The sequence below is a fragment of the Pocillopora damicornis genome, chromosome 9 (assembly GCF_964200805.1).
Source record: "Pocillopora damicornis chromosome 9, jaPocDami1.2, whole genome shotgun sequence".
Classification (NCBI taxonomy): Eukaryota; Metazoa; Cnidaria; class Anthozoa; order Scleractinia; family Pocilloporidae; genus Pocillopora; species Pocillopora damicornis.
The window spans coordinates 9,407,075-9,419,913 of NC_142678.1; the positions used below are offsets into that span (position 1 = coordinate 9,407,075).

At 34.2% G+C, this 12,839-nt stretch overlaps 2 protein-coding genes across 2 annotated transcripts; one reads left to right on the top strand and one right to left on the bottom strand.

Moving 5' to 3' along the window:
* Positions 1-2: 2 nt before the first annotated feature.
* On the top strand, positions 3-3,506 carry LOC113668611 (putative uncharacterized protein C7orf78). Its single transcript, XM_027184549.2, has 4 exons — positions 3-735; positions 1,418-1,523; positions 1,905-2,011; positions 2,446-3,506. Exons 1-4 carry the CDS (start codon positions 241-243, stop codon positions 2,620-2,622), a joined length of 885 nt encoding a protein of 294 aa, XP_027040350.2. The 5' UTR covers positions 3-240; the 3' UTR covers positions 2,623-3,506.
* LOC113668609 (uncharacterized) lies at positions 2,942-12,635 on the bottom strand. Its single transcript, XM_027184548.2, has 10 exons — positions 12,364-12,635; positions 10,896-11,041; positions 10,694-10,738; positions 10,214-10,330; positions 9,593-9,661; positions 9,260-9,321; positions 8,866-8,968; positions 8,026-8,157; positions 5,586-5,758; positions 2,942-5,010 (listed from the first exon to the last, which is right to left on the bottom strand). Exons 1-10 carry the CDS (start codon positions 12,482-12,484, stop codon positions 4,926-4,928), a joined length of 1,053 nt encoding a protein of 350 aa, XP_027040349.2. The 5' UTR covers positions 12,485-12,635; the 3' UTR covers positions 2,942-4,925.
* Between the last annotated feature and the right edge of the window lie 204 nt (positions 12,636-12,839).

Sequence of the window (12,839 nt, forward strand, 5' to 3'; positions counted from 1 at the left end):
TTGTTTGTTGTCATGGCAACAACACGAATGTTTACAGAACTTTTTTAATGGCCACTAGTTTGTTCATTTCCATGGTGTTTTTGTCGATGGGCTGTGACTCATCTAGGCTGTTTAAACTAGCCAAAAGCTCAAATTTAAAGGTGATTACAGGTAGTTTGTAATTAGAACCATTAGGAAACTAACTAAACTAAGGATAGTCATTCAATAATCAACAAGTGACATTCACCCCAAGAAGTCAGGATGCAAAAGAACAGCGGATGCGAAACAGTGCAAGTTAGTTATCGCTCCAAAGTTGAATTCAATGTAACGAAGGCCCTGATCCGTTCTCGAAGCGACTGTTTCTTGGAGTCAAAGCGAGCGCGTGAACGAATGCTTAAAGAAAAAGAATTTGAAAACCGAACTCCATGGGACATCAAGCCACCGGACTTCACACTTCAAATCTACCGTCCAAAGCCTCCCAAACGGAATACAAGAGAATCTATGATACCAGGTTACAACGAAGACGAGTGGAATGAAAGAGCAAAGGAGAGAAACAAACAGCGGATAGAATTTAAACCTATTTCTTTACCAAAAATTCTACAGCCCCCAGTATCACACAAGGTGCCTTTCTCCACTCAGTTTCGTATTCCGGACTCTCACGCTGCCAAAATCAAGTACGTTAGGGAAGGTGTACACAAACGTGATCCTTACGTTACACCGGGACCTCATGCCTTCAGAGGGGATAATTTCAGACCAGTAAGTTGTTATAGTTAAGTAACCAATTAAAACAAATATACATCTCATTATCTGTTTCATAAAGTATAATTCCTGTTATTGTTATCAATATTATTACAATACTATTGAATGTTTTAAATCGTTTTGGTTGATTTCTTACATCCGTTCAGATTTTTTGCCCAAGAGCATTTTTTTGTTCATGAACGGTGGTGTATAAAACGCCAAAATAACGGCTAATTGCATAATACATAAAAGAGCACCCTAGCGTGAGTTTCACCCACGATAACTTAATGGCAGACTTTTTTTATCCTTACCCTCTGAATTCTTGGACAGGGGGGAGGTATCTCTCTCTCAGAACCTTTGATATTAAAAAGTTATTAAGACTAGATCAGCTTGTAGACAAGATGGCACACTGTGCTAGGACATGAGGCAACTAAGACTTTTGCTATTCACCCCAGATGGGATGCCAGTTTATCATAAGTTTCGTCCCACATTCTATCTGTGTGAGAGTAAAGAATTTTTCCCAAGAACACAAAAAAGGGACCTAGTCAGGGCTCAAACCCCCTTAATTCCATCAGGAATCCAGTTCACTGGCTTAACTAACACATTTTCGACAAAGAAAAAATTTCTGCTGAATCTAGGCTTATAGTAGGGAGAGAAACTTTTTCAAAAAATGCACATATTTTAAATTTGTGATTTATAGCTGGAGAATCCAAAAACGTATGGTTTGCCAGAGTTCGAGACTACTTATGATCACGATCCAGGAAATTTGAAGTTCAAGTCCAGAACATTGAATGTCCTGCATGACCGTAAGTGTTCTAATGCACCTAAATGTAAATTATTCAAACTACAACTTCAGCAACATTCTCATTCTAAATGTAACATCAGTAATTTAATATTAACAGGTATTTCAATTGAGTATGATGAACATCATAAGGAAAAGAAAACAAAAGTTGTTTGAATTGTTCCATACTTTAGAAAATTTCAACACTTAAATTTATCTGTACTACAATTTTCAAATAGATAACTCATGCAATATTATGATCTTCATCGCTAAATTACAGTCACTGTGTAATAAACATGATCCAGGCAAAAATGAAACACAATTACCAACCTATTCTCAATAACCCTTTGGTGATGTTGCTATGATTGCATTATATGATTAATTATCAAATCAATCCCTTTTTTAGCCTATACAGATCAGTTTATAAATTGTAAGGATGGTTATAGAAAACAGATGATAACTTACAAAGAGGAGGAGTGCGAATGGGATAAGTCACTCATCTTATACAAAGGGGTAAGTGGTGTAAACTAAGTTGATGGAACACACAATTATTACTCATGTAAGCTATTTAATAATTCAGTGCCTTCTGCCAGGCCAATTACCTAGAGTTCCAACACCTCTCTTGCCTTCATCTACACATCATGTTAATTCACTGCAGCAGCACTATTTGCTTTAGTGGTTATGAATGAATAAAGAGAGATGGAGAGATAGATAGGAAAGTGAGATGAAAGAGGCTGGACTGTCATGAAACTGATACAAAAACAAATTTCTCTCATTTGACTGTCTTACTTTTACATTCCACTGTTTGTCTCATTGTGGATTTTTAATGGCATCAGAGGCATGTACAAGTACAATGCCTATTAGAACATAACACAATTTGCCTTGTCCCTTACTTAACAACACATGCTTGAAACTGTTCTCTGTTTCTCTTTCACAAAACTTTGCAGCCATACAAAAAGGGTCATTTGCCAGGAAGTGCTCTGATGAGACAGATAGCCAAACAGCTGCCATGGTGTTCACCCCAAGATAAGATTGAACAATTTTCAAGGCCAGACATTTTTGACAATAAAACAGCTGACTGGTTAGAAGTAACAGCACATAGCAAAGAACTCAACAGGATCTAAAAATTGTTAAAGAGCATGCAGAAATGTGCAGAGTAAACATGGTTCTAGTGTATGTAAACAATTGCGAATTACACTTCATAGTGACTGGCAAAACATGCTACAGCTTGTTGTGCATCACATCATTCAGGATTCTACATCTATACATCATAGTCACATGACTTGAACCTATATCAAAGACTGCGATAAGGGTTCTTCTACAGTGCAATAGTTAACAATTATTCACCGAAGTGGAGCCACGAACTGGTGATCAGGGTAAATATCCACCACTTTCTCCAAAACCATGGTGAATAATTGGTTCAGTAAATACCACACAGAAACTGAAAAGAATTAGTTTATTTCAGTCTGTAAATATACAAAAAAATGGTTGGAAATTGAATTATTGACATGCAATTTTGTCTCCTTGGTTGCTTGGAGGTGAATAGTACTTGCTAATCATTTCTGAACCAGCTAATCATCATGCATGAAAAGCAACATTCACCTGTGAGGTATAAACTAATTCAAAATATGTCAGACTGGAAAGTGTTCACTCTCTGAAAGTTTATTTTTAAAAACAATCATGTCTCCCCATCCTTTGATAATGTGTTACAAACATTTTTATACAATCACTTACAGGCAAAAATGAAATGAACAACAAACTATTAATTTATTCTATTAGAAGTACATTTTTTTTGGTTATTGTTGCATTTTTTTCCAGAAACCATGTACACAAACATAATATTTAAGAATATTTAAATTCAAATTTTTCTTGGTCAACATTAAATAGAACTTGATGTTTTTTCATCAGGAAGAGTTTCTGTAATAATTATTATTTATTACTAAATGCAATGAAGCACAGCTATTTTGTAAACACAAGTTTGGGTATTAAAGTAACTTTTATCAATAAATATTTTCCTATTCTTCCCGATGATATGGGTTCCCTTTAACATTAAAAACTTCAACTTGGAATTTAAATTATAACAGATGATTCCACCTTCCAACATGACATTTTCAAGTAAATAGTATTCAATTTTGCACACATGAATGATACATAATTTATGTTATAAATGTTTCATATGAGTAAGTACAAGATTTGATGATCACTCAATTAAATTCATTCAGGCTAGATTCATATTATGTGCTGCTGTTATACTACCAACTCAGCTGAGGTTACACATCTTAGGAGGGAGCCACACTTTAGTGGTTTTTGCTACTAGACCAGTAAAGGAATCTGATCACAACTACATGAAATGCATCACATTTTGAACTAAAAACCTTAAAAATGTACAGAAATGATTCTTGCAACTGAGTTGCAATGAAAGAAATTGCAGATAAGAAGCCATAGGAAAAATTTAGGCTTTGACAGGATTCAAAACCATACCCCCAAGATACTAGTTGAGCACCTCTACTAACTGATCTGCCAATCAACATGTGTTGGGGGTGGGGCAAATTTTGGAACTTCTTTGTTCTCATGGGGGAGTCTGATCACAACCGAATAAAATATATTATCTTATTACCTGTGGATGATACACAAGTAGAGAAATGAATCTCACAGGTGAGCCACACTTAAAGAAATCCCAGAGAGGAAGCCTGAATTTTTTCCATTTCTTCATCCTGCACACATTCCTACACTTAATAATTGATTCATATGTCAGCGTGTGTTCATTGAGATATGAAGCACACAGAAAGTTTGAAGAGCACGAAAGATGCGTAAGAGTTGCTTGAGGCGTAGCCGAGAGCAACTCTAGCTTTGTGAGTGCTCTCTAAACTTCCCAAGTGCTTCATATCTTGATGAACACATAGCTGACATATGAACCAATTGTTTTAAACATTTTCAACCCAATGGAAAATTTTCTTCTCGAGGGATATGTTTGTTGACGTCACGAGCATGCACAATAGGAATATGAAGCACGCTCGTGAAATTGAATTTGATTAGACAAATTTACTCGCTATGTTATAATAACAAACATTGCCTAAGTTTTCAAAGTTTCTTGAATTAAATATAACATCATTTACAGAGGAAAATTTACATTTCCTGGAGACTCTTCAATAGAAAATCTCAAAATACAATGAGAATGAGCCTGCCTGTCTTTGTTCAAATTTGAAATGAATTTAAATAACTTCAACAAGTCCACAAACATCCTCAAATAAAAGTTTCTACATTTGGCAGCTGTCATTATGATGAACTCTCATGCAAAATGAATCAAGTTGATAATCTTTTTCATTATAAAACACAAAAGGTGAAGTTTAAAGGTATAGCTATTCTTTAAACACAACATGTAGAAAGCTGCCATATATGTCACCACAACTGAGTCACAAGTACAGTGTCAATTATGAAGCTGTTTCACCTTCTGCCAATATCTTGAGACTTCTACACCTTCCCAGGAAAGATTACCACATGGCTCAAAAATACTGCAAGAGATAGCATTATAACAACATTATCTCATGATGCACTTCAGTAATGTAAATGGCATGTCCCACAGCCTTCCATTAGTTTTAACCACCTTTTCAAAACCCAGAGGAAAATTTTGATGCTGAATGACTTTTCCATTACTGCTTTTCACATGGCTGATGTAGTTATCTTAGATGTAGTAATATTTTCTATGTATCATCTTTTTCCTTCCAAAAGTGACCACTTCAAAGTTCTGATGTAAATGTAACTACTAGCAACACATACACAATAATCATTTAAGACACCTTAAAAGCCTCTAATAAGGATGGTATTACTGTTACACTTTTACACATAACACAAACAATTTTCCTCCATTTCCAGAAATCATCTTGAATGAATTGCTTCTGACCATTTTATGGATGCATTTCTAGACTTGTGTCATGAGTACAGAGCTATGACTGAAAATTTAGTCTGTGGTAGATCTTGCCTCTTGCAGGCCACCACATACTCTTGACATTTTATTTTTTCCCAGCAAGTTATTCCACTTTAATTTCATCACATTTCATTCAAAAGGAAAAAAGAAAAATCAACATACTTGTCCCCTATATACAGTAGACATCTTCTCTCAGCATCTGATAACTTTTGACTAACTGCATCAATATTCTTCTGCAGATTTTGAATGCTAGCAGTGCTGACCAAAGTAGTTGGAATTTCTTCAAAACCCAAAGTGAAATGAAGTGCAAGCTTGGAAATATCGACCCCTTGTTCCTTCAAGAAATGGGTGAAAAAAAATATTTTTTAACATGAATCAAAGCAGGTAAAACAAGCTTTGCACAAAGATAGCTTCCTCAAAATCATAGAACAGAGAAATCTCAGGCAAAAAACTGTGACAGCTCAGACAACTCTAAAACATTATTGGGTGATATTTCTATGATTGCTATCAGGCAGTGTTAGTGGCAAATTCATAATTATTGATTTTACTGAGAGTGGAAGTCTCTTGTAGAGACTATTCTTGAAAAAGCAAACAAACAAGCACAGTGCAAAACAACAACAACAACAACAAGAAAAGATTGAAATATTTTCTATTACTAATCAGTAACTAACATACATAGCAAATCTTAGAATTTGCTCTGAAAGGAAATGTGTCATGGCAGGTGTCCCCCAGAGATCTCTGCTTGGTCCATTGTTATTCAACAAATATATAAACGAAGTAAACTACAGTGTTCTGAACATGGTACTAAAACTATATGCCAATGATGCCACTGGATACAATTCTGATCCCTTGTCCTTAGCTCTACAGTTCATGGTCAATAAGAACTTGTACATGTTTTCTACAAGGTTTGAGTAAAATTTACTCTCAACTAAAAACTCCACGACACAAGCTATGATCCTTGGCTCATCTACATACAAGCATGATCTTTTAGTCAACAGAATGGAGATTAAAGTGAAGCCTACTCTCAAGATTCTAGGAGTAATATTGGATAGGAAGATTTCTTACAAGGCACATATTTCAGCAAAGTTAGCAAGCATTTATTCCAAGACCTCAGCTCTTAACCCTTTAACTCCCATGAGTGACCAAGACAGAATTTCTCCTTACACCATCAATACAATATTAACCAGATAAGCGATGAGAATACAGAAAGATATCAATTTGGGGATAATTAGCTGATAAATTAATTAGCAGGATAAATTCTCTGAACTAACATTATAGGAATTGTATGGTTGACAGTAAGAAGAATGACAAATTTGATCTGGGTAAACAAATATCTCACTTTGTTCCCATGAAAACTATGATTCTCCTGTATAGATATTTCTATAGTTCCATGTTTAAAATATTGTAATACAGTTTTAGTTTGTCTTGGTAAGGTGCAGAGCAATAGACTCCAAGATGCTAACTATTATATCTTAAGAATTCTATTTGGGACTAAGAATGAAAGCTAAGAAACCTAACTGAGTCTTGTAGGCAAAAATACTTTAAACACTATTGTTATTACCAAGCTCTGGTGTTGATTTATAAATATCTTAACTCAATAGGTCCAAAGTACTTTGCCAATTTTCTGAATTTAAGGGATGTATATTATAATGTAAGGGATAAGGGAAGTAACTTGGTACAGCCTCCTTTTAACACTGAGTGGATGCAAAAATCTTTTCCATTTATAACTTGCAAGCAGTGCAACAAGCTAATGTTATATACTGGGAACTCAGATAAACTTCAAGTGTTTATAAAGGCTCTTCATAAGTTCAACTTAGAATCTTAATAGTAGTTTCTGTCTTGCATACATTATTAGGTTATTTTATCATTATCATTTTTCTCTATTCTATTTTATTCTTTGCTATTATAGTTTGTGACTTTTCTAAATGTTCTGTCAAATTTTAGCACTTTTTGAATAATGGACTTATATTGGAGAAAATAATGTAAAATGGTTTCAGTGTTTACATAGCCTGATGTAAACACACGGGAGGTTGGGAGAACACGAGATAAGTATAGGAAACCACGACGCAAAGCAGAGTGGTTTCCAGTTTATCAAGTGTTCTCCCAACCTCCCAAGTATTTACATCAGGCTATGTGAACATGAAAACCATTTTACATTTCTTTTATAAAATAACTTATGAAAGAGGAACGAAAACCGTGTTTACATATGCTCATGTAAAATGGTTTCATGGCCAATCAGAGCGCATGTACTATTTGAATTATTTTATAAAATGATGTATCTTTAATAAAGTAGGTATTACATTTTAATAAGTAGTTTAAGTTTTTCACTTAAGTTTTTGTAATTTTTTTCCACACATGCACATTCGAACAAGTTTTTTTAAACTCTTAGGTGTTAACGTTTATAACTAAAATACTTAGTTACTAAATAAATATGAAAAAAATTCACCCAGTTATAATTGGCAGGGGTTACTTCAATGTACCCAGCCCTTTACTTTTAAATGCTGACAGCTCATGGAATAAATAAGGACTATAATGCTAAAAAAATCCTTCTAAAATTAATGAAATTATTAGGGTATACTGAATGCATTTTAAACCAACACACCTGACAGTAATCAACAGCCTCCCTGCATTTTTTCCATACAATTTCCCCAGCTGGGTGCCATGAGGGAGGCCCACGGTTTGACAATAATCCCATTGATACAGGAGAAGCATTTACAACTCCAACTCCACTCTCCTAAACAACACAAGAATTAAAATATGAAAAAATTTGAATGACCTAAAGAGGAAAAAAAATGAAAAATAATATGAAAAGTTAACAACAAATGCTAATCATATGCCAAAGAAAAACCAAAAATTTAATGCAATGTGCTGCCTGATTTATTTCCTTTTTTTCTTTTCCTTTCTTTTTTGCTTCATATACTGTTGGTAGTGATTAAAACTACCTTGTTTGTACCTGAAATTGTTATACAATAGATTTGGTCCTGAACCTGCTCATATTGTAATCCTAAGATCAGAAGAGTATCATTCACTGATGGTGGAGTAAACATTTGTTGGCCAAGTTAAGGGAGAGAAAAAATTCCCAAAGCCTGAGGGAAAGAAAAGCTATTACCACCATTTCAAGATTCAGACAAGTGATGATAATCATTTGCTTACTTTTGGAACATTTCACCTTGAAGATAAACAATTTGCCTCAGAACATTTATCATTAATAAAATTGATAAGAACTTTCAAAAAATAATCAAAATTGAGAAAATTAATATACAGAAAAGGAACTCAGCCTTCCCTAATAAAACAATATTTGTTTTAGTGGTGGTGTGTTTGGGGTCAGTTTCGAGACAGGCAGCATACTGAGGAGATTTGCTTTTAAATGTAGCATGGAAAGCCAATTTAAGCACATTTTATTTCCAACCAGTTGTCATGATAGAGCTGCTTTAAATCTTACTTTAAAAAAGTTCATATAATCTAGCAATCCAACGTCATTCAGAGAACAACGGCAATATGTCAACACTGTGTCAATGTTTATTTTACTCCTTTCCAGAACAGTCCTGAAGATGAATGAAACAGTAATCAGCAAAAAATGAAAGAAATTTTTAGAAATGTCTGACTCTGAATTGGGTTCAACTACCAAGAATACAGTTGAGTAAGAAATAAACTATATCTGAATGTAGTTTAAAATGAGCTGCAGGTAACATTACTAGTAAGAAACCTTGTAAAAAGTTTCAATTTTTTTCCTCAAGATACATTACCACAGTCCAGAACAGAGAAAGTAGAAAATTAATTAAGCTTGTTGGCTAACCTGAAACTATTGTAAATTAAACTACAACATATGTATTCACCGAAAGTTTTCTAATGGATATCCTGTTATCCCAATAAACTTCACTTTCCCACTGTCTTTGAGCTGAAACCATAGAGAAAATTAATAATTAACAATAATATGTAATGAAAACAAAACACACTGAACTTAAAGATTTTGGCAAATGACATATTTCAACAGTTTTGTTTGAGATTAAATTCAAACTATGTAATTAAATATTGGAGTACAATTATACCAGCCTGCTATTGCACTATTTTTGTTACTATTCTTAATACTTCTGATAAAAATCTTGCAGAGGTGATAGGTAAACAAATTACCATAAGTATATTGTAAAGCATCAATTCAATGCAAATACCTTCTGAAGGGCAGGTAATGTCTCACTGATAATCATGTCCAATGAAGGAGCAAACTCCATATCATGAACCTGTACTGACAGGGAATTCACACTAAAAATGGTTATTGTTATTACTAGTGCAAATCAGTGATTTCTGAAAAAATAAAAAACTGTGAAATTATGGCAATTATAAAAGATGTGTTTTATAAAGCAATAAAAGGTTTCAGTAGAAGGGGAAGTCATGTTATAAGATATTTTGGTTACAATTAAAGCTTGACTGACATCACATTGAGTTGAGCAACAGTTTCGCCCACAACACAAGTTAATATAAAGCTTAGAAAGTGATATGAGCAAATTACATTATTGCAATTGTACACAGTATATTCTTTGAAAATTATAGAGACACATTTCAGTTCACATGCATCCTTGAGCTAGGTAAAGAGAAATATCATTTCCTAGGGAGTTAAAATGGTCTGTGATAGAAAATTGGCAGGAAAACACAAATATGATCCTTTCCCTGAAATGCGAGCTTTTGCAAGTCAAACTAATTGGGATTCCTATGATACACCTTTGAAAATCCTCATTTCCAGTTTGAAAAACTTCAATTACATCCTGACAGTTTTCAATTCTGCAGAGCAATACCTGAATAACATCTATGTAATCCAGACCCAGTCGCTTCAAGCTTTCTTCAACACTTTGTAATGTTCTTTCAGCAGAAAAATCAAACATCTTTTGCATGTCAGGCTCATAGCGACACACCTATGAAAAACACGAAAAGGCATAATACATCTAGATAACAAAAATGTATCAGGCTTGAAATGAGATCATTAATGTAAACATTTGAGATGAGTAGTGACTCCAACTGGAAAGTAAAACTTTCAATTACAAACACTTTCTGATAGGCATTATTCCACCACTTCTCAACCATGTGACTATTCAAAACGGTGCTGTCAAACACAATAGCTATTAATATTTGTAAACAGTTTTGAAATTCTTAAAACATTTGAAACTAATGCAGATCTGTATTTCTACTTGGATCAAGGAAGCATTCATCTTTCTTTTCACAAATGAAGATGCTTACTTCAGTGATCCAAGTTTTAAAAAAGGCAAAATAAATTTTACCTTGGTGGCGATGTAATATGCTTCTCGAGGTATTTCTTTCAAGGCCTGAATATAAAACAGAAAAGATAAATTCCTGTGGTATAGCCTAACAAAAACTTGCTGCCAGTCCTTACTAATGGTGTCCATCTCACAGAGAATGGGTAATAATTAGTTACTGTAATAAAGAACAAAACAACTAACCAAACAGCAAATAAATACAAACCTTGCCTAAAACAGTCTCTGCTTTACCATGGCCATACCATGGAGCAACATCAATGTAGTTGATACCACTTTTTATTGCATGATGCACTACTTTAATGGACTCTTCATCATTAGTTTCCCTAAAGACACTTCCAAATGATGATGCTCCTGTCATTGTTTAAAGCAAATAGTAATTTTTTAGAATGAAATTGACACATCACCTTGTTGCAAGATATAAAAATTCATATTATTTGCTATCTATATTTGAATAGAAAAATTGAAATTTTCACACTTACTATTTGTGCAATTGATATGTAATCATAATTTGTACTTTAAGCAAAGCCTTAATTCACAATTCTCATATTTCTAAAATTCAATAGCTTCAGGGAAATATCACAACAGTAGAACAAAGCAATATCAAAAATGGCACTTGTCTCAGCTTTGGTTAAAATTTGTGTATTAATTGCCATTCTGAAACCGTTAAGAAGAAAAAAAGTTTTTGACGTATCTTTAGCAAAGGTTTACCATATTTTTGTTTAAGGTCTATGGATTCCCTGAGAAAACACTGTTAAAATGCTGCATTCATTTAAAGATGCAGATGCAACACCTATCAAGGAAAAGAGCATATTGATATTTGGCTTTCACAAGCAGTGCCTCTCCTGAGGTGATCCAATAAGGAGGATGCAAAGTTGAATTAATCAAATTTATCTTAAAATAAATATAAATGTGGTACACAACAATACACAGTACCTTAGCAACATTATTTTTGGCTTTGTCTGCCAAACACAGGCTTAGAGTGCTTTATTTTCCTTTTTTTTTTTCACTTCTGCATTGTTTCAGAAGTTTAGAGTCACTTTAATTATTATATAATGTAAGATAGCTCTGAACTGTTTCTATACTTTAAACTAATTGCAATTGAACTATACAAAATGGGAGTGACTGAATTTGTTTTAGAATGCACATACAGCTACAAATATGGGTGTTTCTACTATACTATACGGTTGCTATGGTGGCTTATTGGTCACAAAAGCCTCACTTACATGTATCGGGAGGCTTTGAAGATTGAGGCATAACACAATAGACGCTATTCTTATTCAGTGACATGTAAATGAGTGGCCGGGTATTCTGCAGTTGCTCCATCATAAATTTCTCCTAATGAAGTGAATTTGTTTCACAATCAAGAGCATCCTTCCTTGGTGATAATTCACTTTATTCTCGTGACCTCAATGAGTGATTCAGGGGTACCGCTGAGAGAAGAAATTGGATGATAGTTACTCTTATGGGTCAAACAATTAAGGTGAATTCCTGATGCAAATATTCTGTTTGGTTCTGCTCAACCAACCGCCTCGTTTAAAATGCAAGATTAAGATGGCCGCAAGCCCTGTGTCGCTCTTACGCTCAATGACGTTTTGCTACTTTCCTAACACAATATATTTCCTTTTTCAACATCATACATAACATGAAGTAATGATTAACAAACTGTATCTTACCAAAGCTCAATTTAGACACAATCATCCCTGTCTTGCCGAGCAGTTGATATTTCATTTTTCTAACGGCCTCCACACTGTGGAACGTTTCCACAAATGTGTTCGGTAAATCGTTCATCATCATATTCAACTGAAAAATCACAACTGTTCGCTAACGAACAAAACAATTTTGTATATTAAAGAAGAGCTCCTATGGAATCGCTTTGACAACGTACACGTGGATCGTTCTGTTCAGATGTGACGTGACATTACGTGACACTACTATTCATCACGATATCTGCGTGATCAGGAGTCTCGCTCCCATGTTCTCCTAGACGTGAAGTATCTGTTCTACAGACAGTGATTAAATCAATGGTAAATAGACCTAAATATCCTGACCCTCACAGCCACATCATTCATCTTCGACAGCAGGTAGCGTTGATTTTGTTTATTCATTAGGAGGAATTTAGATGAGTTTAAGATTAAGGACCTCAAGTATG

Bases quoted from the DNA above. Each gene is read 5' to 3' on its own strand.
- LOC113668609 (XM_027184548.2), bottom strand. From the start codon at position 12,484: ATGATGATGAACGATTTACCGAACACATTTGTGGAAACGTTCCACAGT. The intron at 10,331-10,693 runs GTAAAATTTATT...TGTTTTTCATAG, and splicing joins CATATTACATCGCCACCAAG to GTGTGTCGCTATGAGCCTGA. The intron at 9,322-9,592 runs GTATTTGCATTG...CTATGGTTTCAG, and splicing joins CATTACCTGCCCTTCAGAAG to CTCAAAGACAGTGGGAAAGT.
- LOC113668611 (XM_027184549.2), top strand. From the start codon at position 241: ATGCAAAAGAACAGCGGATGCGAAACAGTGCAAGTTAGTTATCGCTCC. The intron at 736-1,417 runs GTAAGTTGTTAT...TGTGATTTATAG, and splicing joins GAGGGGATAATTTCAGACCA to CTGGAGAATCCAAAAACGTA. The intron at 1,524-1,904 runs GTAAGTGTTCTA...TCCCTTTTTTAG, and splicing joins ATTGAATGTCCTGCATGACC to CCTATACAGATCAGTTTATA.